The sequence below is a fragment of the Kogia breviceps genome, chromosome 13 (assembly GCF_026419965.1).
Source record: "Kogia breviceps isolate mKogBre1 chromosome 13, mKogBre1 haplotype 1, whole genome shotgun sequence".
Taxonomy (NCBI): Eukaryota; Metazoa; Chordata; class Mammalia; order Artiodactyla; family Physeteridae; genus Kogia; species Kogia breviceps.
In genome coordinates, this window is record NC_081322.1 from 23,301,967 (window position 1) to 23,325,809 (window position 23,843).

Genomic DNA, 23,843 nt, shown 5'->3' on the forward strand with positions numbered 1-23,843 from the left:
TTTGACAATTTTTTAAAAAGAAAATACACTATTGTAAAACAGTTATACTCCAATAAAGATGTTAAAAAAAAAAAGAAAGAAAATACAGTGAAAAGTTGGCCTCTTACCTGTGCCTCCACCCATCCCATTCCCCCATCCTCTGGTACCTCTCTTATTGGTTTCTGGTCTATCTGTCCAGAGTATCTTGTAGGTACAAGTAAATACAAATATATATTCTTAGATCTCCTACTTTTTTCCAGTTTCACTGAAATATAATTAACACATAACATTGTCTTAGTTTTAGGTGTACAACATGATGATTTGATACATGCATATTTTGTGGTAAAATTATCACTGCAATAAATCTAGTTAACATCATCACCTTACATAGTCACAGATTTGTTTTTTCCTTGTGATGAGAATCTTTGAGCTACTCTCTTAGCAGCTTTCAAATATACAATACAGTATTGCTGACTATGTCACCATGCTGTACATTACATCCTCAGGACTTACTTATCTTATAACTGGAAGCTTGTACCTTTTGATCCCCTTCACCCATTTCACCCACCCCCATCCCCACCTGTGGCAACCACCCGTCTGTTCTCTTGTGTCTACAAGTTCGGTTTGTTGTTGTTGTTGTTTTGCGGTACGCGGGCCTCTCACTGTCGTGGCCTCTCCCGTTGTGGAGCACGGGCTCCGGACGCGCAGGCTCAGCGGCCATGGCTCACGGGCCCAGCCGCTCCGCGGCACGTGGGATCTTCCCGGACCGGGGCACGAACCCGCGTCCCCTGCATCGGCAGGCGGGCTCTCAACCACTGCGCCGCCGGGGAAGCCCTACAAGTTCGTTTTTTCAGATCCCACGTAGAAGTGAGATCACAGTATTTGTCATCCACGTTGTCACAAAGGGCCTCCTATTTTTATATACAAAGTTTACATATTATATAAACTCTTATACTTTTTCTTTCTTTCTTTATACACGACTTGGATGTTTTCCCCATAGCAAAGTGTCCTAAGCCTCGTATTCTATTTCGCACTGCACAGTGTTCCATCGCTCATGCGCTCCGGCCTCTATTGGTGGACACGTGAGTTGCTGCCAGTCTTTTGCTGTTACAATCAGTGCACGGCCTTCACTTACCCATCATCACCATCTCTAAAACCCACAGAAACAATGAATTGCTCTCCTAGTTTCTCCTTGTCCCAGCACCAGTGTGTGTGCTCTCCCGGGTAACACACACACACACACACTTCTTCCTTTCGATGCACATTTCCCACACTTTGGCCTGCATCAGCATCTCCTAGAGGGCTGGTTCAAACCTGGGTTCCCGAACCTCTCTTTGCCGCAAAGCTTCTGATTCAGTAGGTCTGGGCTGAGGTCTAAGAATTTGCATCTCTAATGAGCTCCCAGTTGCTGCTCCTACCGGTGGTCAGCAGACAGTACTTTGAGAACCACGGCCCTGATGCATTCATCCTCAACACACAGTTTCCTTCCTTATAACTGGCTCCGTCCACATTTAAAGTCCTTTGCTATCTGCTTTCCTGAAGAAAGTCCTTATCCTTTGGGGTCGGGGGTGGGGAAATATGTCTGGGAGACAGAAAAACAGAGCTCTGCCCTCCACTGACCTGCCTGCTCTGTGCCTATGGGCATCTTATTTCCCTGAGACTCGGTTTTCTCGCCTGATTAAAGGTGAAGCTCTGTGACCTGACCAGGGGTGTGAGGGGCCAGTGAGATCGTGCGTGTGCATGTGCTTTTCAAACTCTAAGGTGGAAACGCAAATGGGAGGAGGCATTGTCGTTTCTGAGCCAATTAGGAAGATTCCTCCTAAAGGAAGGAAATCATTGTGCTGGCGGCAAAGGCAGCGGCCCAGGGGAAGAACTGGAACTAGTGAATCAGGATGGAGCTACACTGCTGGTGGATGGAATGCAGGAAGCTGGGGTCCCCACTGCTGCCCACCTCCTCTCTCTCTCTCCCACTGGAGCCGGGAGCCCCCTCCCTTCTCCTCCTTTTCAGCTCCCTCTCCGTCTTGTCCCACCCTCTGCTTCCTGCCCCTTGGCCAGGGGTTGGGGTGCTGCTGAAAATCACTGCAGCCGAGGTGTGGGGAAGAGGCCCCCCTTAGGATGGTGTGTGTACACCTCTGGCCAGTGTCTGCCTTACTTGAGGGCATCTTTGTGCGCTCCTGGTCTCTGTCTTTGAGGCTTACCATGAAAATTAAAAATAAAGGTGTTCTAGAGAGTCTAGGTACTCAAATCAACAAAGCATCCCTCACCCTCCAGATTTGCTCCAAATCTAACCAGAATAAAATGTGAAAGAAAAAAAAAACAACTATGAAGCTGTAATGCATTAATTGAGCTTTTTGGTGAGCATTTTCGCAGGACCCACAGGAAGAGGAATTGGAGGATTAATTACTCAGAAGGCCTGATTTGAAAAGGTCTGACCTAAACTATCTCCCCCACTGAAATTGATGGCATTCTTAACCTGGATCGACCATGAAGCTGTCAGTACGGAGAGGAACACATTGCCAGGTGGACTGCATCTCTTGGGCATCCTTGCCCCCCGGCTTAGGGATTCAGCCAAATGGGCACTGGCAGGAGATGAAACACAGAGTGTTTATTCTTCCTTCTCTCTCTGCTTTGATGCCAGGGACTAGCAATGTCTGTGTTGCTCTGTGATTACAGGTAATCGCAGTATCGTCGATAAGCTCCAATAACACAATTTACCCTTCAGGCCTATGGGTGGTCATGGCTTCTTTCTGTTCCTAGTGCTTGGGGGGCATCCACCTGCCTGGTTGCTTCCCTGAACCCTTTGCACAGCTCTGCGAGCAGTCCCTTTGTTCAATTGGTTAAGCCCTTTTGAGTGCGGTGCTGTTTTCTGTCAGGATCAGACTGATGTCCAGGGACACATCAGGGCTGACGCATAGGGATTATGTCATCCGTGGCAAAGTCGAGCAGGGGCAGGTGTGCGGGAGCAGGTCCCGGGGGTGGGGGAAGGGCTAAGATTACAGGGAGGGCGGCCTGTTGGGCTACGGACAGATGGTCCGGAGGGGCAGGATGAGACCACAGGCCACCGAGGGCAGAGTCCTCTTCATCTTCAGCACTTTGCACAGTGCTGGGCCCCCGTGGACTCCCAGCACGTGTTCGTGAATGAAGGAAGGGCTCAGCCCCTTGGACAGGCACCAGAAAAGAGAGCCAGGAGGGACCAAAAGAGGGGGTAGGAATGAAAATCAGGTTTGGCCCTGGTCTTACTGTGGCTTTGGGCCAGCCTGAAACAGAACTGGGCACTGACTAAAGGGAGGTTTGTCAGATTCTGAGATGTCACTGCCTTTGCCGTCATGAAGCTTAGATTCTAGCTTAGAAAAAACTGATAAATAGGATGCTTAAAGTCTTTTATTTTTTGGCCTCACCACACGGCTTGCAGGATCTTACTTCCCAGACCAGGGATTGAACCCTGGACCATGGCAGTGAAAGTCCCAAGTCCTAACCACTTGACCTCCAGGGAACTCCCTTAAAGTCTTTTTTTTTAATTGTTGTTGTTTAATATTGTAAAATAACTTTTTTTCTGTTTACATGCCCATGTTAAAACTTTTTGAAAAATAGATTTAAGCATAAAGGAGAGGCTGAAAACCACTAAGAAATAACCTGTGCCATCCTGAGTATATCCTTACACTCCTGAGAGAGAGAGAAATACTGTAAGTTGCTTTTAGCTCAAGTTGCAATACATCTTGAAATATTTTTCATGTCATCAGCATCTTTTTACCAGCCAAGGGATTATTAACTTTGAAGTGTGACACACATCAAATAATAGGAATAACTAACACTGCTCAAGCACTCTGCCAGTTATCATGCTAACTATATTACACGTATTAACTTGGGTTAGTGTTCAGAACAACCCGGTGAGGTATGCTTTGCCACTGTCCCCATTTTATATACAAGGAAACTAAGACACAGAGGGTTTGAATAACTTGTAAAAGTGAAGGAGCCAGGAGTCAAATCCAGAGGCCCTGGTTCTGAGGGTGAGAGGCAAGGCTGGCCACAGTGTCTCGATGGAAGACCCGGTTCCCATTGCCTGGAATTTGGGTTCGATGCACAGCATCCACTCTTACCTTTCCCCTCACAGAGAAGCCAGCATGGACCTTGCAGAAAACTGGTGGCCACTCACTGATTCAACGAGTGCATTTATTGAATGAGTCCCTGGAAAGTTATGAAGAAGGAATTGACACGCCCCAAGTTATAATGATATAGGATGACATTTGAGACAGCTTTTTAGAATGAACAACGGGTGTACGTGTTTTTGTTTTTTGTTTTGTTTTGTGTGTGTGTGTGTGGTACGCGGGCCTCCTCTCACTGTTGTGGCCTCTCCTGTTGCGGAGCACAGGCTCCGGACGTGCAGGCTCAGCGGCCATGGCTCACGGGCCCAGCTGCTCCGCGGCATGTGGGATCTTCCTCGACCGGGCCACGAACCCGTGTCCCCTGCATCGGCAGGCGGACTCCCAACCACTGCGCCACCAGGGAAGCCCGGGTGTACGTTTTTTGAACATCTATTGATATCTTTTTTCTTTCCTCTTGGAGAGAAGGAAAAGTTCTGGCCTATGGTTCTTCTTCTTGATGTTTCCTTGCTGTAGTTCCTCATCAGTTTGTATGTGGATGATGTTTGCTCAAAACATTTCCCAGAGGTTAGATAAAACAGGGATGGCGGAGTGCGAGAAGCTAGGGATCTGCAGGAAATCTCATTCAGCCAATAGCAGCGCACTTGATAAGTTATACTTCACTTTGCTGATTATTTCACCTCTGAGAAGGTGGAGAACTTAATTTTGACAAGAAAGCAAGAACTAGCTAATGAACCATGGGACCCAGCAATTCCACCCCTGGCTGTATATCCAAAAAAACAAAAAAATTTAATTCAAAAAGACACATGCACCCCATTGTTCATAGCAGCATTATTAACAATTGCCAAGATATGGAAGCAACCTAAGTGTCTATCAACAGATGAATGGATAAAGAAGATACGGTCTATATATACAACGGAATATTACTCAGCCATAAAAAAGAATGAAATAATGCCATTTGCGGTGACATGGATGGACTTGGAAGGCATTATACTTAGTAAAATAAGTCAGACAGAAAGCAAAACACTGTATATCACTTATATGTGGCATCTAAAAAATAAAACAAAGGGGAGGGGGGGCAAGATAGGGGTAGGGGATTAAGATGTACAAACTACTACGTATAAAATAAATAAGCTACAAGGCTATATGGTATAACACAGGGACTATAGCCAATATTTTATAATAACTATAAATTGGGTATAATCTTGAAAAATTGTGAACCACTCTACTGTACACCTGTAACTTATTTAATATTGTACCTCAACTACACTTCAACTTTTTAAACATCCAGACAACAAAAAAAAAAGAAGAGGGCTTCCCTGGTGGCGCAATGGTTGAGAGCCCGCCTTCCGATGCAGCGGACATGGGTTCGCGCCCCGGTCCGGGAGGATCCCACATGCCGCGGAGCGGCTGGGCCCATGAGCCATGGCCGCTGGGCCTGCGCGTCCGGAGCCTGTGCTCCGCAACGCGAGAGGCCACAGCAGTGAGAGGCCCACGTACCGCAAAAAACAAACAAACAACAACAACCAAAAAAACCCTTCACCCTCAAAATGAAATCTAGAGAACTTAGGCATACAAGGCCCATAATAAGCCTCCTGCCCACCTCCCCAGCCGCAGCTCCCCCTCTGCTCCCCTCTTCTTGCAGCTGCCAGTTATACCCCCCATGCCTTTGCTCCTGCTGTCCCATCTATCTGGAAGGTCCTTTCCACTAGTCTTTGTACACTTTCTTACCCAGACGATGCCTTGCACACCCAGATCAATATCACCTTCTCCGGGAAGAATTCCTGGGCTTCCCTCCTTCCCACTGAAGTCAATACATTCATTAGAATGTGCTCCATCCTGCACAGAGGGGGCTTTCTCATCACCCCACCCACGTCCCTGTGCACTCTATGTCGGAGGGACTCTATCTCATACATCTCTGTGGCCCCAGCTCCTAACGGTTTGCAGAGCTCAGATTTTACTAAGATATATACAAAATATGGAAGGAGAAACACAAACCCACAGGTGTATTCCAAAGAGATGAACGGGTCCATAAGCAATGTGGCAAGAAGACCAAGGTGTAAACGAGGCAAGGCTCAAAAAAGGTGCTAAAGACACGCAGAGTTCTTTAAAGTTGGATTCTGAACCAGTTCAGTCAGTAGAAGGAATAGTGCTTGGAGAAGATGGAGACAGTAATTCTGCTAACAGAATCCAATTTTACTTTGATATTCTCCACCAGAGAGAACGGTCTTCAAGTTGGGAAGGAAAGAGTGAAAAGAATTAGTTGCTGACCAGCGTGGTGAAAATGATAACCTGAGATAATCTCCCTCAGTGTTTCTCAGCCTTGATCACACACTGGGTTCACTTGAGAGACTTAAAAACTCCCAGGCCACACCCCAGACCAAGGGTGGGACCCAGCCATCAACAGCTTTCAGACCTCCTCAGCCAACATAGAGAACAACTGCTCTAGCTTTTGAAATGGAACTCAAGCCTACAGACCCAGATGAATTACAGCTCAAGAAACTTAAGGATCCTGCAGCAGAGAAAACCTGGAAAATAGGAGAGAAGCCAGAAAACTGGAGTTGGAAAGACGCTTTCTTGAGATTCATAAAGCAGAAAAAAAGAGTATCGTAGAAACTGCTGAGGTTAAGCTCCAGGTTGATTCCTGGCCATGTTCTAGAACTTTGATTACAAAGACGACTTAGGGACATTATTGGGTCCAATCATGTCAATAGCATGTGAGTTCAGACAGGGCAAGACACCCTAAAGTGGTCTCCTTTCCCTGGGCAGGGCCTCCATGTGGGCAAATCAGGGAAGCATCACTGGGTGATGTGTAGACTATAACTGTCCTCAAAGCAAAGACACGCTCTACGGGGCTCCTGATGGATGAGGGTCTGCACTGGCGTTTCTGATCTGTGTCCACCATAGGACGGCATAAATGAGGCCCAGCGTCTTTATGGGTTTTCGAGCTTTACAGTCAAAGTTCTTTGACATGCATTGGCCCACACGATCCTTACAATAACCCTGGGGTGATAGACATAATTGACTCCACTCTATGGAAGGGGCAGACTTGAAGATATCCAGCGACTTGTCCAAAGTCACGGTGTGAGAATGTGGCAGTGGCAGGTCCCAAAGCCAGGCGCCCTTACAGTTTTAGCCTGACTTCCCACCATGGTTCCTCTGGCTTGGGAGCTTTGGTGATGGATTCTTGGGGTTGCCGGTAACTGTTCGTGCCCAAGCCAAAAGTTCGAAGGAAATCCTCACGGACACACATCCAGGGCTCCATCTTACCTTATAGGAACAAAAGTCGGGGCTCTGATGGTAAGCAGGGTTAGGGGTTAGGGAATGGGCCACTGGGGGGGTTGTTTTATGTCGGTGGCCAGGGAACACATCCCTGAGAGGGTGACAACCTAGCAGAGGCCTGAGGGAGGTGAGAGAACGACCTGCCGATTCCGGAAAAGAGTGGTCCAGGCAGAGGTACATCAGGGGCAAAGGCCATGAGACGGGACTTGCTTGCTGTGGCCAAGCTGGTTGGACAGCAGAAAAGGGAGGAGACCCACGCCAGACCAGCTGCACTCTCTCTGCCGCTGAGCTAAGGTTGAACATGGGCTAGTGTCTTGGGTTTTCCACCCAAGTGATGCTGCTGTGACGTTTGCACACCCTGCTCTTCTGCACAGGTCTATGAGGCAATGCCCTGTCGTGGCAGGGAGGGCACCGGGCAGTTAGGGGGCTGGCACACTGCCGGGAGCCCCGGCTTTTCTGACTGAAGAGGGAACACGGCACGTTCCTCCTCTCCCCAAGTCCGTTTCCTCTGCCATGAAATAAGGGGTTGGGCCACAGGGCAGCTTTGAGACCTTTCAAGTCTGTTCCAGAAGCATCATCCCTCAGACGTTCGAGGTACTTTACAGCTCTAGTCCTATTGGCAGACGGTGATGTGGAAAGGGTCAGTCCACTGTCAGAGCCCCACAGAGACGGTTTTGTGTTCCCCTGGACCCACCAGCATGTGGGGGGTGTGTGTGCATTTAATTTTTATTTGCTATATTTATTTATGTTATCATAATGTTATTTACATTGCATTCCTTGAATTGCTATAGAGGCTGTGCATTCATCCACATCATGAGTCAGTATTGTGTATTTTCCCTCAAGTATAAATAGTTTATTTCCCTTGATTCGTCACTAAGTGGATTTTGGGGTAAACAACAATCTCTCTTTCAAACCACTGCCTCTAAGAAGGTGTGATAGGTAATTTTAGGTGTCAACTTGGTTAGGCTATGGTACCAGTTTTTAGTTAAATGCCAGCCTAGATGTTGCTGTGAAGCTGTTCTTAAGATGGAATTAACATTTAAATCAGTAGCCTTTAAATAAAGCAGACTATTCGTTCATAATGTGAGTAGGTCTCATCTAATCAACTGAAGACCTTAGGAGAAAAGACTGAGGTCCTCTGAGGAAAAGGGAATTCTCCCTGCAGACCACCTTCAGATTAGAGCTGTACCATCAACCCCCTCTGGAATTTCCAGCCTGCCTGCCCCATAAATTTCAGACTTGGTGGCCCACAAAATCATGCGAACCAATTCTTTAAATAAATCCTCCTCCCCCTGTCTCTCCGCACACACACACACACACACACACACACACACATATTACACTATATATATGTTACACAATACACATATGTGTGGGTAAGATAGATAGAGAGAGAGAGAGAGAGAGATAAATAGGTATTACATACATCCTATTGGTTCTACTTCTGTGGAGAGCCCTGACTCATCCAGAGTGTGAATATTCCTTGACACCTGAAGTCTGCATACCCGTGGGAGAGCTGAGTCACCTGGACCCAGAAGGCTGTGTCTGGTGTGGGTGGGACCAGCCCAGCTTGGATGTGGCTTCTGTGTTATCTTGGGTTCCTCTGATCAAGCCTTCTTCTTGCCACCATGACAGACCCAGGTTCCCACCAAGCTGATGGGTCCTCAACTCGCAGACCTGGCCTGCTGTGGCCCCCCAGGGAGACAAGAGGGCACAGTAGGAGCATGTTTGCTCACCTGCTTTTCAGGTAAAATCTCGACCTAGATCATCCCTTTTTCCTTGTACGTATCTCTGAACATAAATTCTCTATGCCTTCCCATTTGAAGACACTGCATTACTTTTTTTTTTTTTTTTAGTTTAAAGCTCTGGATTTTCCCCATCTATCCTCTTTATCAGAATTCTCAGGTTGTATTTTTTCCACATGTTATAGAACATTCTACTTTCTAACTTGTAGATCAATATCTGTCCCTAAAACCAACACCACCTGCTTTATGAGCAACCTTGGTTTAGTGACCAATCCTATTCACAATGTACCTCTATGGCTTTGAACATTTTAGACTCACAATGAATGTCTTATGAGTGGAATTCCCATCACTAATTAAATACACTAGCTGTTAAACAAAACAAAACAAAGCGTATGTACATCAAGGAGCCTGCGATGAATTTGGGAATGAGAAGTTGCTGGGTGACTTCTCAGCCTAGTGACCTCCCACCCTCTCACCCAAGGAATGGGGAGGAGACCAGGCCTAGAACAGGGGGTCACAGATCCCAATGTCACAGAAATCACAAGTTACAATCACTTGTTGGAAGTTAGATTTCTTTAACGAGGCTGCTCGTGGTATTGGAAGGGTCACTGATTTGGCACCATTCAGACTTCAGTTTGAATCCCAGGGTGGCCACCAACTAGCTGTTAACCTTGGGTGGGTTACTTGATCTTTCTGATTCCCAGTTTCCCATAAAATGGGGGAATAATACTAACCTTAGGGGATCATTGTAAGGATTAAACAACAAAATGTTAGCTAGAACCACGCAAAATGGCTGATATTCCACTGTTTTTGAAGTATCAAAACATTCTCATATGGTTCAACCCGACTTTCACATCCATGAATAGAACTTCCTGTTCTCATTGTACGGTGGTCAGAGGAGGGCACAGAAGTAGAGAAACAGGGGACGTGGAACTCTGAGGGTACACGGGGTGGCATGAGTTCCATACCTTCCTGGGCCTTTCTCTCCTCATCTTTAAAAAGAGGGGATTTCTAAAGTCTTTGATAGTCTGACGTTCTGTGAAAATTATTGGATTAAGGTCTGTCACCCCCACTGAACTGTCAGCACGTCACGGGAAGGAGTGAGGTCCACGTTCCTCACCGTTGCCTCCAGTGCCTGGGGCAGTGTGGTCAATACATATTTGTTGAATGAATGAATGACTGAAGGAATGAGTGAGTGAAGTACAGGAATAGCAAGGGTTAGGAGTCACTCAGTTATTCATGCCCAACATTTCTTGAGCATCTACTATCTACCAGATATTGTACTTGAACCTGGGGAGACAAGAATAAATGTGTTGGTTGAGCCCTTGTTCTGAACTGAATTGTGCCCCTCCCCAATTCATAGAGTCCCCTAATCCTTTGTGTGACTGTATTTGGAGATAGGGCCTTTAGGGAGGTACTTAAGGTTTTTATTTTATTTTATTTTATTTTTTTGCGGTACACGGGCCTCTCACTGTTGTGGCCTCTCCCGTTGCGGAGCACAGGCTCCAGATGCGCAGGCTCAGCAGCCATGGCTCACGGGCCCAGCCGCTCCGCGGCATGTGGGATCTTCCCGGACCGGGGCACGAACCCGTGTCCCCTGCATCGGCAGGCGGATTCTCAACCACTGCGCCACCAGGGAAGCCCAGTACTTAAGGTTAAATGGATCATGAGGGTGGGCCCCAGACCCAGTAGGACTGGTGTCCTCATACGGAGAGGAAGAGACACCTGGATCCTCCCCTACCCACCACCCCCCTTCCCATTGGCGAGCACAGAGGAAAGGCCATGTGAGAAGGTGGCATCTACAAGGCAGGAAGAGAATCCCTACCAGAAATCGAATTTGCCAGCATCTTGATTATGGCCTTCTAGCCTCCAGGACCATGAGAAAATGAATATCTGTTGTTTAGGCCACCCAGGCTGTGGTGTTTTGTTATGGCTGCCTGAGCAGACAGCCCGCAAGGGGCTCACAGTCTAGAAGCTGAGACAGATGAAGAAAAGTGATAATGCTGAATGATTAGTCCTCTGAGACAGGACCCATCAGGGCCTGTGGAATTTCGGAAGAAAGTTACCCGAGACTTGAGAGGCAGGGGGTAGGGGAGGGCCAAGGAAGGCTCCTCAGAGAAGGTGACATCTGTGCTAAATATTAGAGGAGGAAAAGACTTGAGCCAGAGGAAGTGGGAAGAGACGGGTGTCATGAGCGTGGGACCAGCCCAGCAGAGGCTCAGGGAGCCATCGGTATGAGGGGCGGCTCACACCCAATGAGACAGAAGCACCAAGTGGAGACTCAAAGTTCCAGCAAACTCTCTGGAGGATGAAGGGATGAGATGAAGAGAGAACACTAGTAACTTGAGAGAAAATTGCATTCCACGGTGTTTAGGGCAATCAGAGAGACGCTGTCCATAAGCCGGACGCTTGCGCTTTGTCAGGACAGGGTGTGACAGCGGTACCTCGTGCGCGATCACTGCCTCCCTCCTGGCCTCTGCCTTTCATCACCTGAACCCGCTCGTCTCCCCTTGCCTGGAAGCTCTTGGCCGTCTCTCCCTCTCACCTTCTCTAGTCTCAGTCTCCTAGTTCACAGCCAGGTTTCTTGTTAAGCGTGAACCGCATTCACTCCATTTTCTCTTCGCAACGCACCACCACCCTTCCCTTCCCACTGAGGTTGCTAATGGCTCTTCATACCGTATCTCTTGGCCCGCTCCCATCTTGGCCCTCTACCTAACTGATTTTTTTTTTTTTTTTTTTTTTTGCGGTAAGCGGGCCTCTCACTGTTGTGGCCTCTCCCGTTGCGGAGCACAGGCTCAGCGGCCATGGCTCACGGGCCCAGCCTCTCCACGGCATGTGGGATCTTCCCGGACCGGGACATGAACCCGTGTCCCCCACATCGGCAGGCGGATTCTCAACCACTGCGCCACCAGGGAAGCCCTACCTAACTGATTTTGACTCTGGTGGGATCTGACCCTGGTGATCGCTCCCTCCTTCTGGAAACCCTTGACACAGCACTGGAACACTTCTCCGGTCTGTAAGCCTCTTGCGGGCAGAGCCTGTATCTGATTCAGTCATTGGCGAGGCACCCATTGCCCAGGGCACTGCCTGCCCTGTAACAAGCAACTGGTAACTGTCCCAAAGATGCTCCCTTCGCCTCCTTGATACCTCTCTATTCCAGAGCTACATCTATTTCTCTGGTCCCTCGTTTTCAGCTTCCTTCCCTGAGTCCTCTTCCTCCATCCTCTCCTTAAATGTTGTTCGTCCCCAAGGCTCTGTCCTTTGTCCTGCTCTTATTTTATGCTACACGCTGTCTTTGGGTCACCTCATCCACCACCACCTAGGAGGACTCTCTTTACAACTACACCTCCAGGCCCGAATTCCCTCCCAAGCTGCGGACCTGTAGGCCTTCCTGTCAACCGGACAACCATCTCCTGGTATCTTGCAGGCACATCCGGGTCCACGCGCTCATACTGAACTCATCAACTTTTCCCCCAGACGTGCTTCTCTTCCTGCTCTCCCTTCCCTGGTACCACCCTCTACCCAGTTATACCATCCAAATACCTGCTAGACTTTCACCCAATCTCATTCTGACAAGTCTACCTCCTTAAAGCTCTCATCCGTCTTCTCCATCCCTGTTCATTTCATCCTACTCGCATTATCCTAGTTCAGGCTCTCACCATCTCTCATCTGGTCTAAAGCAGACACTCTGGATGACTTTCTCTGTCCCCCCCGCCCCCCGTAGCACTTTTCCCATCCTCCTGCCATCCTGCCGCCAGTGTCACCTCTCCAAAATGGAAATCAGCTGAAACTATTATATCCTCTCTACCTTCAGAGTAAATTTGAATTCTTTAGCAAGACAAAGCAATATAATGGTACTTTGTTTCTGATGGGATCAGTTTACCCTCCTAGAGCTTGAGCCAGCATTTGTCCAGGGGCCTGTGGTATAGACAGGCTAGATCTGTATTCTTTTTTTTTTTTTTTTCTGGCCACACAGTGTGGCTGCAGGATCTTAGTCCCCCAACCAGGGATCAAACCCGTGCCCCCCTACATTGGGAGCACAGAGTCTTAACCACTGGACCGCCAGGGAAGCCCCTAGATCTTCATTCTTCCAGGGAGGAGACAGAGACCATAAGGATTGCTTCATTCTAGAAACATTGCCCTGGCATTCTGATCTTTACCGAGAGTCAAGTACGGCACGAAATGTAAGGAGGCAGGCACTTCCTCTCAGGTCCCGCAAGGGCCTCCTTAAGTTTTGCATCCACTTTACTTGCCTCACCCCCATTGTGTGCATGAGCTCACCTTGCTTCCTATGTTATTATTATGACCCATGAAACGAAGCCTGGATACAAATCACCAGCAGCTTATGAGTTTAGAGTCTGGCTGAAATTAAGTGAGCCTTTAAAAGTTGAGGCTACATAAAAACAAAAACCTGGCTGGGTTCACCATTCTGGAAAGCAATTCTGCCAGTTATATTGGAGCTTTCAATGCTCTTCTGTCATTTGACCCAGTACAATTCCAGGAGTCTATCCTAATTAAATAATCGTGTATGTAGACAACTACCCTTATGTACAAAGATATTCATACAGAATATTTATAATTACAAAGAGGAAGCAATTAAATGTCCACAAATAGAGGAAGATGCTTAAATGGTGGTAATTATACACTATTATGCATTATAGTGTGGCCATTCAAATGATAATTCTATAGCTTCAAATAAGCAGACAAAATCATTGTATTAAATATAATGAGGTTACAAAATTATATGCATAGAATAATCCCAGACTAGTGAATACTCAATATATGCTTAGAGAAAGAAAAGACTGGAAGAAAATACACAAAAACGTTAACAAGGTTACTTCTAGGTTTGGGGATTATGGGTGATTTCTGTGTGTTGAAAAAATTTTTGTTCCTATGGTTTTTAAAATAATGGTCATATATGGCTTTCATAATTTTTAAAAAGTGAAAGTTCTTTTAAGTCATTTTTTAAAGAAAATCTATTTCACTCTCTAGACTTCTCTTCCTCAATGGTATTTACTAATAGGTCGCCCCTCCAGCTCTGGCTTGGGAGAGAGGCTGAGAAGTTTTGGGGGGCAACCCATAGGATTTGTTGCTGTGGTTGTTTTTAATCCTCGAGAGCACATTTGGTTCAGATCATCTCTGTGGCAGCACGGCTCCACTGATTCCACCGTTTGCCCAGCAGCTTCTGACTCTTGACTGTAACAGGACATATGGCTTGTGCACAGCAGTCTCTGTCTGTGTCCCGGGCTCACCATGACCACTGGATATTTCAGCTCCTAGCTTTGTGATGTTGCTAAAACAGCTTGAGACAAGCGCTGTGAGCCAGAGCTGGCTGTTCCGGATCCCATGTGTGGAGGGCTCTCTCAAACACAGAGCTGAGGAACAAGACACCCAGCCCAACCACTCGCCCCAGACTCCAGAAAGCTGGACTTCCTTCCATACTAATTGCTTTTTTATGACCTCTATTCATGTTGCATTCAGAGATGAAGAAAGCTGAAGCTCAATTTGGACTCAGGCCGATAAAGAACCAAGAATCAGTGCCCTTCCTGCCTCCATCTCTTCCTCAGTGAAAGAGAGAGAGTTGGATTAGGGGGATCTCCAAATGTCCTCTTTTACTGATGCATATCGGACAAGCAGGTATGCAGGTATTCCATTACCAGCTCTGTCACAGAACTGCCCAGGTGAGACCCATGCTGAGGGATCTGTCTGGCTCTGTCTAAGCTCCCTCCGCAGGCTGGTACGGCCAGGGTGACGTGTACCGTGTTGGTAACCAGCAGCGGCTGGTTCTAGGGCAGGTCCATCCCTGCATCCTCCCGATTTACTACTGGTGGGGACAGCCTAATGATCCTCCAAGCCATACAGCTTGAAGACAGCTGCTTTCTTCTCTTTTAAAAGATTTTAAAAGGGACTTACACATCTAGCAGAAATAATTAGAACTCACAGAATCATTCTCACTAATCAGAGGTCCCATGGGTTATTTGAGAAGTCCCAGATTTGCTCTAACCTAGGATGCAAACATCAAATAATTGCCCTTATTTTTTTTTAATGTGCATATATTCTTTTATCCAGTATCTACTTTTACCCAGGACAATTCCTAAGAGATTGAAGAATATGCAATGATAGCACTGTATCAAATCTAGCATCATTTAAAAAGAAAACATAATTCTAACTTCCTAAAAGGGGGAGTAGGCAGAAGCAGGAAAACAAAGGGAAAAGGAGTAAAAAGGCAAAAGGCATCCACGGGAAACACCATATATTGTAAACGATTCCACAACAAAACCAGAAGCTCGCTTTACATACCCTCTTCCCCTAAATCCTCGATCAGGAGAAGTCCACCCACCTGCCTTTCTTCGACATCTCCTGTACGTCTCTTTGTCGCCAGTGAACTCTGCTTTCAGTAGCCAAAGCCCACAGCCACCACAAAAGGAAAAGGCCAACTTTCATGTTCTGGACAGCCAACATGCGTTTCCAAATCCAAACCGTTCTCTCAAGAAACAGCAAAAAAGGAGAAGGATGTTCTTTTTCTCTCTTAACACATTATTGTTCTGTTCATTATTAGAAAGATGTTTACTCATGCAAAAAATAAAATAAAAAATCAACCCACAGTCTGTAATCTGGAGGGCAGGAGAAAAAGCAATTTCCACTAAACCTATAAATCCTCCTACGTCAGATGTCAGGGATTTTCTGAACTGAGGTTGAAGTCCTGTGTCCCTGTCAGACAATTATTTTGGCCGGTCTAAATGAGTTCATCGTCAGACGTGGTGAATACGTTCGTAAAAGGTCTGTATTTTCTGTTCCAACAGAATAGAAGGAAGTAAAAACAAACCAAAGCAATTTCCAAAACAAGATATACCTGAGGTGCTGCACTGCTTCTTAAGCCCCCAAAATGAGCTCCTCCCTGGATCTATTTACAGCTTTTCGCCATTATTATTTGCTTTAGCTGAGAGCTGGATTTGGACGGTTCCCCACCCTCACGCCTTCCTGTGGTTGAATCTGTGGAAACTCAGGGCTCTGTACCTGTGCCGTTATCTATCTGGCTGAGGTTGGGAGGGCTAGGGGGAAGGAGGTTTTTTTTTCGGTCTTTGTTTCTTGCACAGTAGGAGTGAAATTCTCTTGTCAGTTGTACTATTCATATTGTGAACCTCATCAGACCTTTCACGTTTGGAAAATATCAGTAATAAATTAACAATAGCGATTAAGTCTGAGTTATCTATTGTTAAAAACAAGACAAGAGGCCCAAAATGGAGTTGCTTATGCTAAGCTTCACATCACCAAAAGGAGACAACTTCATTAGTTTTAGCTCTCCCAGAAATGGAATCTTAAACCAGTCAATGAGGTGTCACTTGATAAGCGCTAGCTAGCTAATCCGCCTGGTTGACCCCTGCTGTCCCCTAAAGGAAAGTAATCTTGCAATAACCAACCTGCTTTTTTATCTAGTGTTCCCACTCCCTTCTGCCTGTAACAGTCTTTTATTTTGTACCACTCCTCGGAGCTCCTTTCTATCTGCTAGACTGAACGCTGCCTGCTTCACGAATTGAATAAAGTCAATAAGAGCTTCAAATTTTACTTATTTGAATTTTGTTTTTTAACACTGTAGATAGTTTTTCTTTTCCTTTGATGCTTGATCAAAGACTCCGCTATAATCTACAGGCCAGAGTTTGTGGTTTCAACCAGGAAGGACAGTCACAGAGCCTCGTGGAAAAGGACAGCAACTTTCAGAGCATATTGGTAGATGGAGTCAGGATTTCTAGGATTCTTTATAGTTGAAAAGCAAAAAGTTTTCATCACACTGCTAAACCAAGATCTAGCAGAACAAGAATTCATTACACAGAACGGAACGAATTGATGGGGGAAATGTTATTGAAGTTATTTGGAATATTGTTGATTTGTTCTATTTCCTGGATATGGAAGGAAGCCCTTTCTTCTTCTTCTTATGCTATCTGTAATTCACAATAATTTTGTAAATTCTGCTGTTGTAAACCAAAATGAGACACTTAAACATGATATATGAGTCTCACTGACACAATTCCCCTCCTCCGAATTCAGAAACTCTTACACAATACCCTTACTTCCCATGGCAGTACAGTGGCATAGGTTCATTATCAACATGCCTTCCCAGTGAGCTCCCTGGTGGCCTAGTGGTTAGAATTACGGGCTTTCACTGCTGTTCCCCGGGTTCAGTCCCTGGTCAGGAAACTGAGATCCTGCAAGCCACACAGCACGGCAAAAAAAAAAAGTATATATATATACATACACATATATATATATACATATATATGTACATATATATACATATACATATATATGTGTGTATATATATATGTGTATGCAAACACACACACACACACACACACACACACACACACACACACACGTGTATCTTCCCTTCACAGATATAGAGAACAATCGAGAGGTTACCGGTGGCGGGGAGAGGGGCAAAATGTGGAGGACTGGGAGGTACAAACTATTGGGTATAAGACAGGCTCAAGGATGTATTGTACAACATGGGGAATATAGCCAATATTTTGTAATAACTGTAAATGGAATATAACCTTAAAAATTGTATTAACATTTTTTAATTAAAAATTAAAAAACAGGGCTTCCCTGGTGGTGCAGTGGTTGAGAGTCCACCTGCCGATGCAGGGGTCACGGGTTCGTGCCCCGGTCCGGGAAGATCCCACGTGCCGTGGAGCGGCTGGGCCCGTGAGCCATGGCCGCTGAGCCTGCGCGTCCGGAGCCTGTGCTCCGCAACGGGAGAGGCCACAACAGTGAGAGTCCCGCGTACCGCAAAAAAACAAACAAATAAAAAATTAAGAAACAAAAAAACATTTTTTTAAAAAAAGACTATGTCTTCCTTTTTACCAGAATATAATTGGAAGAATCAACTATACAATCAAGGCCTTGCCTGGAATGGTATAGTTGAGAATGGTGTTCCGTTAACTAGGGGTGACAAGCCATTTTAAAGAACAAAGTTTGGCTGTACTTATGAAGCCAATGGCTACAAAGTCCTCCCAGGAAAACTAGCCTGGGACTACTTTATAGGATCCAGCATCACACGTAGCAAGGAAGGTCACTTCCAGGCAGGCTTTTGTGGTAGTTTTTGAAACTTCAGGAAGAAAAATTCACCCAAATATATAGGTACTGCAGGTACCTACCTTAAACCAGCCAGAAGAACCTAGAATTGTTTAAGAATTAAATTGGCATGAGACAGATTAACAGGAAAAAATCAAACAAAAGTTTAATAATATGTATACACGGGAGAGACCCAGGAAAACTGAGTAACTCACCAAAATGACTTAAACCCTCACTTTAAATACCATCTTCTGCTAAAGATGAAAGAGGATGTCGCAGGGAGCTCATTTGGCACCTCAAAGGGGAGGAAGGCAATTCACTTGGAGATGAAAAAGCAAATGTTTGGTAAGCAAATGTTTGCTGGGTCCTATAGAGACAATGGGACACAGAGAGGAATTTTAACAAACAGATTTTGCTAGGATCCTTCCTGTCCATACACCTAATTCATACTACAGTGATCTATGGTGATATCCCCCTTCCCGGAACAGGTCCTCTATCTTCATTCTTTTAGGAAGTTAGGGGGAAGGTCAAGAGTTCTTCCCGAGTCCTTCAGGCCTTTGATGGTTTTCAGCTCAAAATAATCCGCATGCCAAAGAGCGACATTTGGGGGTGGCAAGTTTTGCTCCCCTATAATAGCAAATAAAAGTTGCTTTTAAAAGTTCAATCTAAGATTCCTTATAATTTCCAGGCAGAAGTTTATTTGGAATCATTCAATACTCTATGACTCTAGATTTTTGCAAAGCAGGATGAAGGAGGCCTCTTTGGTGAATTATCACTCTTGACGCACCTAGTTCAGTAATCAAGAATAATCTTGTTGATCAAGAATAATCTTTCTTTGAAATTATGTATGATCACAGGGGAAGGAAGACTGTCAGGAAGTGAGAGAGTAGCATGGACATACATACACTACCAAATGTAAAATAGGTAGCTAGAGGGAAGCAGCCGCATAACACAGGGAGATCAGCTCTGTGCTTTATGACCACCTAGAGGGGTGGTACAGGGAGGGTGGGAGGGAGGGAGACGCAAGAGGGAAGAGATATAGGAACATATGTATATGTATAACTGATTCACTTTGTTGTAAAGCAGAAACTAACACACCATTGTAAAACAGTTATACTCCAATAAAGATGTTAAAAATAAAAAGACTGTCAGGAAAAGCTGTCAAACTTTGAAATGGGCAAAAGAGATTACTGGGGGTCCTTTCAACAGAAGGCTAAACCTTGTCCAGTGGACTCTCCAAGGATTTTCTGATCCTCTAGGGATGTGGTTTGGATTACCTTTGGTTTTGTTTGGTTTTGTTTTGATGTGGAGAGTGGTAAATATGTTCTTTTTTTGTATTTTTTAATTTTTTCTTTATTTTTTTATATTGGAGTATATTTGATTTACAATGTTGTGTTAGTTTCAGGTGTACAGCAAAGTGACTTAGCTATACATATACATATATCTATTCTTTTTCATATTCTTTTCCCATATAGGTTATTACAGAGTAATGAGTAAGTGTTCCCTATGCTATACAGTAGGTCCTTGTTGATTATCTATTTTATGTGTAGTAGTGTGTATATGTTAACCCCAAACTCCTAATTTATCCCTCCCCACCTTGCCTTTATACTTTGGTAAACATAAGTTTGTTTTCTAAGTCCGTTAGTCTGATTTCTGTTTTGCAAATAAGTTCATTTTCCATTTTTTCAGATTCCACATATAAGTGATATCATATGATATTTGTCCTTCTCTGTCTGGCTTCACGTAGAATTCTCTAGGTCCACCCATGTTGCTGCAAATGGCATTATTTCATTCTTTTTTTATGGCTGAGTGATATTCCATTGTATATATGTACCACAACTTCTCTATCCATTCGTCTGTCAGTGGACATTTAGGTTGCTTCCATGTCTTGGCTATTGTAAATAGTGCTGCAATGAACATTGCGGTGCACGTATATTTTCGAGGTATGGTTTTCTCCAGATATATCCCCAGGAGTGAGATTACTAGATCATATAGTAGCCCTATTTTTAGTTTTTTAAGGAACCTCCATACTGTTCTCCATAGTGGCTATACCAATTTACATTCCCACCAACAGCGTAGGAGGGTTGATTGTCTTTGACCAGGCTATTTTACAACTCTGTGAAGGGTAGTTATTAACATGTAGAAAACTGATAGTAATGCATATCTTTCCTATCCATAGCTATGCAAATTATTCCTTTTGTCCACTAGAAAATATAAATCTCTGTAAATCAAATCCTCATTTGAACCAGTTATAACATCCTACTGGCCCCCTCACTAATTAATGAGTTAAACAAAATCTTTGACACATGTTCATTTTATAGTTATATGAGTCATGATTAAATCCTCTTATATAAATCAGCCTAAAGCACTTTAAATAAACACATGTTGCAAACAGTCAACATACAGAAATAAAGGCAGAATATGTGATGTCTCCAGAGGTCAATGTAAGCTAAGCATGATTAGATACTTAACTGACAGTGACTTGCTGATCTGAAGAACCAAAGTAGCAAAGAGGGAACATTCTGGAGTTGAGTACATTAAAAACCTCAGGCCACGAAGGCACTGAGGGAGACATTAGATGGCTTTTTTTTTTTTTTTTTTTTGGCTGCACTGTGTGGCCTGCAGGATCTTAGTTCCCCAGCCAGGGATCAAACCCGTGCCCCCTGCAGTGGAAGCTTGGAGTCTTAACCACTGGACCTCCAGGCAAGTCCCTAAATGGCTTTTTGATGCTCAGATTAGAAAATGCCTTTGTTTCTTATTTGGAGGACCCTGGACTAGCTCCAGGGGCCAGGAGCCTGGACATAACCAAAGAGCAAATCCGGATGGCCTCACACATGCACTTCTTAAGCTTTTCTCTGTAGCTTAGCAGAGAGCTGGCTCAGTAGGTCCGAGTTAGCTCCGTGGGAGAACAGGCTGATACCAGCTGCTGAGCCTTCCCAACAAGGCCACTTCTTCCTCTACCAGGAAGTTCCCATGGCAGAGCCGGAGGGCAGGGGACCTGTCTTGGAGCCATTTGGCCCTGGCAGACCGTGCCCAACCCAACTCAGGGGGATCATGAAGGCTTAGAAAGCCGTGTGCACTTTGCTAAAAAAAAATTTTTTTCCCATTAACACCACATGACTCTGCTGCAGAGTATCTGTGCCCTCTCTGCAGGACATGGACATGGGAGGAGTTGTCAAGAGGACATGGGCCTGAGAGAACCAGCTGGGGCCAACCCCCAGATTCAGGAAGGCAGAGGAGTTAGGAAGCAGGATCAAGCCTTACTGGGGATCCAGACTGACTTAACCAAGTATTGGATTTCCAGACCAATTTTAAAAACCACTGTGTTTTTTTGTTTGTTTGTTTCTTTCTTTGGCTTTGTTTTGTTTTACCAAACCGTCCTTTCCCTTTACTCAGTATACCAGTCTCCTCTTTTTCCACTTCTCTTTTTATTCCTCAATCATCATGCCCTTCCCTACATCAAGGTAAGGCAGCCAGGGTAGTAACTCCTTCCGTGGAGAAAGGACCAGGCAGCAGTTGGGACTCGTTTACTTTCTCATTGCCTCTTCTAGGCTCTGCAAGTGTCCCCTTGGCTCCCGCCCTCAGAACCAGCCAACACTCCACGCCATAGGCACTCACTGACTGAGAGGGTCAGCTTCAGACACCATGCTCCCGACCGCTCCCGGACGATGACCCCAGGCCCACATTAACTGTTTTCGGGTTGCTCCCTCTAGAACATTCTCTAGCTACATGCCCACCAATAATTCTCTGGCTCTGAGTTCAGTGCCTAAATGTGGTTTCCCAGCCTGGATTGGACTGGACCTTGCCAGGTAAGGAATTAGGCATAAGTGAAAGAACAAAGGAAAGGAATCTTTTGAAACAATGACCAGAAGCATCCCTGATACAAAGGGTGTATGACTCACGTATTGCCTACAAACTAAGCTGCTGCTGTAATCAAGACATTTAAAGATCAGCAAATAAGATAGAAGAGTAAAAGTTCAGAGGCAAATAGTCCAGGCTGATGGGGATATCTCCTCTGTATGTTGGTCTTTCTGTCTTGCTGCTTCTTCTTAGTGCGTGGTCCTTAGATGCATGGTTAAAATTGGGTTGCCACTAAGATTGTGGCCCAGGCCACCGGAAGAGGCAAAGAGAAGGAATGAAAGGCAAGCAGTTTCGCAAGTGACACAAGAGCTGTACTCATCACTTTTATTCACATTCCATTGGCAAGAACTTGGCCACGTAGCCACTCCTAGCTGTGAGGAGTCTGAGAATTGCAGTCTCTAGCTGAGTCACCTTCTGTCTAGCTAAAACTCCATCGCTGTGGGAAAAAAGGAGAATAAACTGGGGGGAACACTCAGCAGTCTGCCAAACTCCCCAATTTTGCTTTCCATCTTAGGAATCGGGTAGCAGTGACTTGAATCGCAACTTCTATTCCTATAAACCCCTTTCGCTGGGGTTTACTGGGCCCCTTTCCTCCTTGGCCCACTTTATATGTAGAGCTAAACATTCCAGATCACTCAGAGCATCCAGACTAAAGAGAGAGGGGACAAAATGTCAGTCAGACCATTAATCTGAGGCATGTTGAGAAGGCTGTGGTATTTACGGCCAGCATCCACCCCCGTTCTGCATCGCTATTTTAATTCAGGTCAGAGTCCCTGATCCCTAGGTCTTTTAAAGCCCATCTGTAATGTGCACTCTCTTTGTCATTTCCCTGTGGCCCCTTCCCTGTTGAACCACCAATCCCACTAAAAGCACTTAGATTATTTAATTCAAGTTATTTAATATAGCAATGACAATAGGCTATCTGGAGACTACCCACCATCTATACTGAAATTTGCACGATTGATGGGAAGTCTAAATTAACAAGAAGCTTCTAGTTACCTAGAGTTGACTTTTTTTTAACAGTGTAAATCTTGTGATCTGAACATACCTTGTTGATATCCCTGACTAAGATTTTAATCAACAGTGAGGCATATCTGTTTTGCTCATCACTTAGAACATTAGCTGGTAAACAGCAGGTGCTCAATAAATATTTAGTAAATGAATAAATGAACCTATTAAATGCCCAATGTTTTTATTTCCTAAGGAAGATAATGTATAAATTTGTTTACATTTTTGTCTAAGTTTAATTTCAAAATATTCTAAAATATTATAAACAATTTCAGATCCTCATGTATTAATACATCTTGGGAAAATTTTTAACAACAATGTTTGAAACAAAAATTATTTATGACTAGTATTGATTTAATTTTTTAAACACCATACCATAATTGCCCCAATTTTCTCACCTTGAAAGTTCATCCACATCCAAACCATCCTATTTAGCTCTTTTCCTCCATAAAAAACCTCTCCTTATCACAGTAGCTCATTCTAAGCCCTTTTTGCTGTGTACTGATAACACTTATTCTATACCTCTTAACTTGAGCATTTCATTTTCTGCTGCCTAAAATATTTGGCTACTTATTTCCCATATACTGTATGAGTCTTCTTTCTCTAAGGACATCTTTTAATCACATTACTCAGCACAAGACTTTGTATACTGTTGGCTGAAAAATTACATATCTTTTTGATTCTTTTTCTTTTTTTGGCTGTTCTGCACAGTTTGCAGGGGGATCTTAGTCCCCCAACCAGGGATTGAACCCGGGCCATGACAATGAAAGCACCAAGTCCTAAACACTGGACCGCC

At 45.0% G+C, this 23,843-nt stretch overlaps 1 protein-coding gene across 3 annotated transcripts in view; it reads right to left on the reverse strand.

Moving 5' to 3' along the window:
* Positions 1-15,568, reverse strand: part of GABRR1 (gamma-aminobutyric acid type A receptor subunit rho1) — a 31,928-nt gene extending 16,360 nt beyond the window's left edge. Inside the window, exons 1-3 of one of the 3 annotated variants that reach the window (XM_059083252.1) lie at positions 15,443-15,568; positions 2,132-2,172; positions 1,600-1,608 (exon numbers count right to left, since the gene is read on the reverse strand). In XM_059083252.1, coding sequence (XP_058939235.1) covers positions 1,600-1,608; positions 2,132-2,172; positions 15,443-15,568 — 176 coding nt within the window. Of the gene's footprint in view, positions 1-1,599; positions 1,609-1,930; positions 1,940-2,131; positions 2,173-15,442 lie in introns of all 3 variants that reach the window. The other 2 variants (XM_059083253.1, XM_059083254.1) reach the window with 2 other exon arrangements.
* Between the last annotated feature and the right edge of the window lie 8,275 nt (positions 15,569-23,843).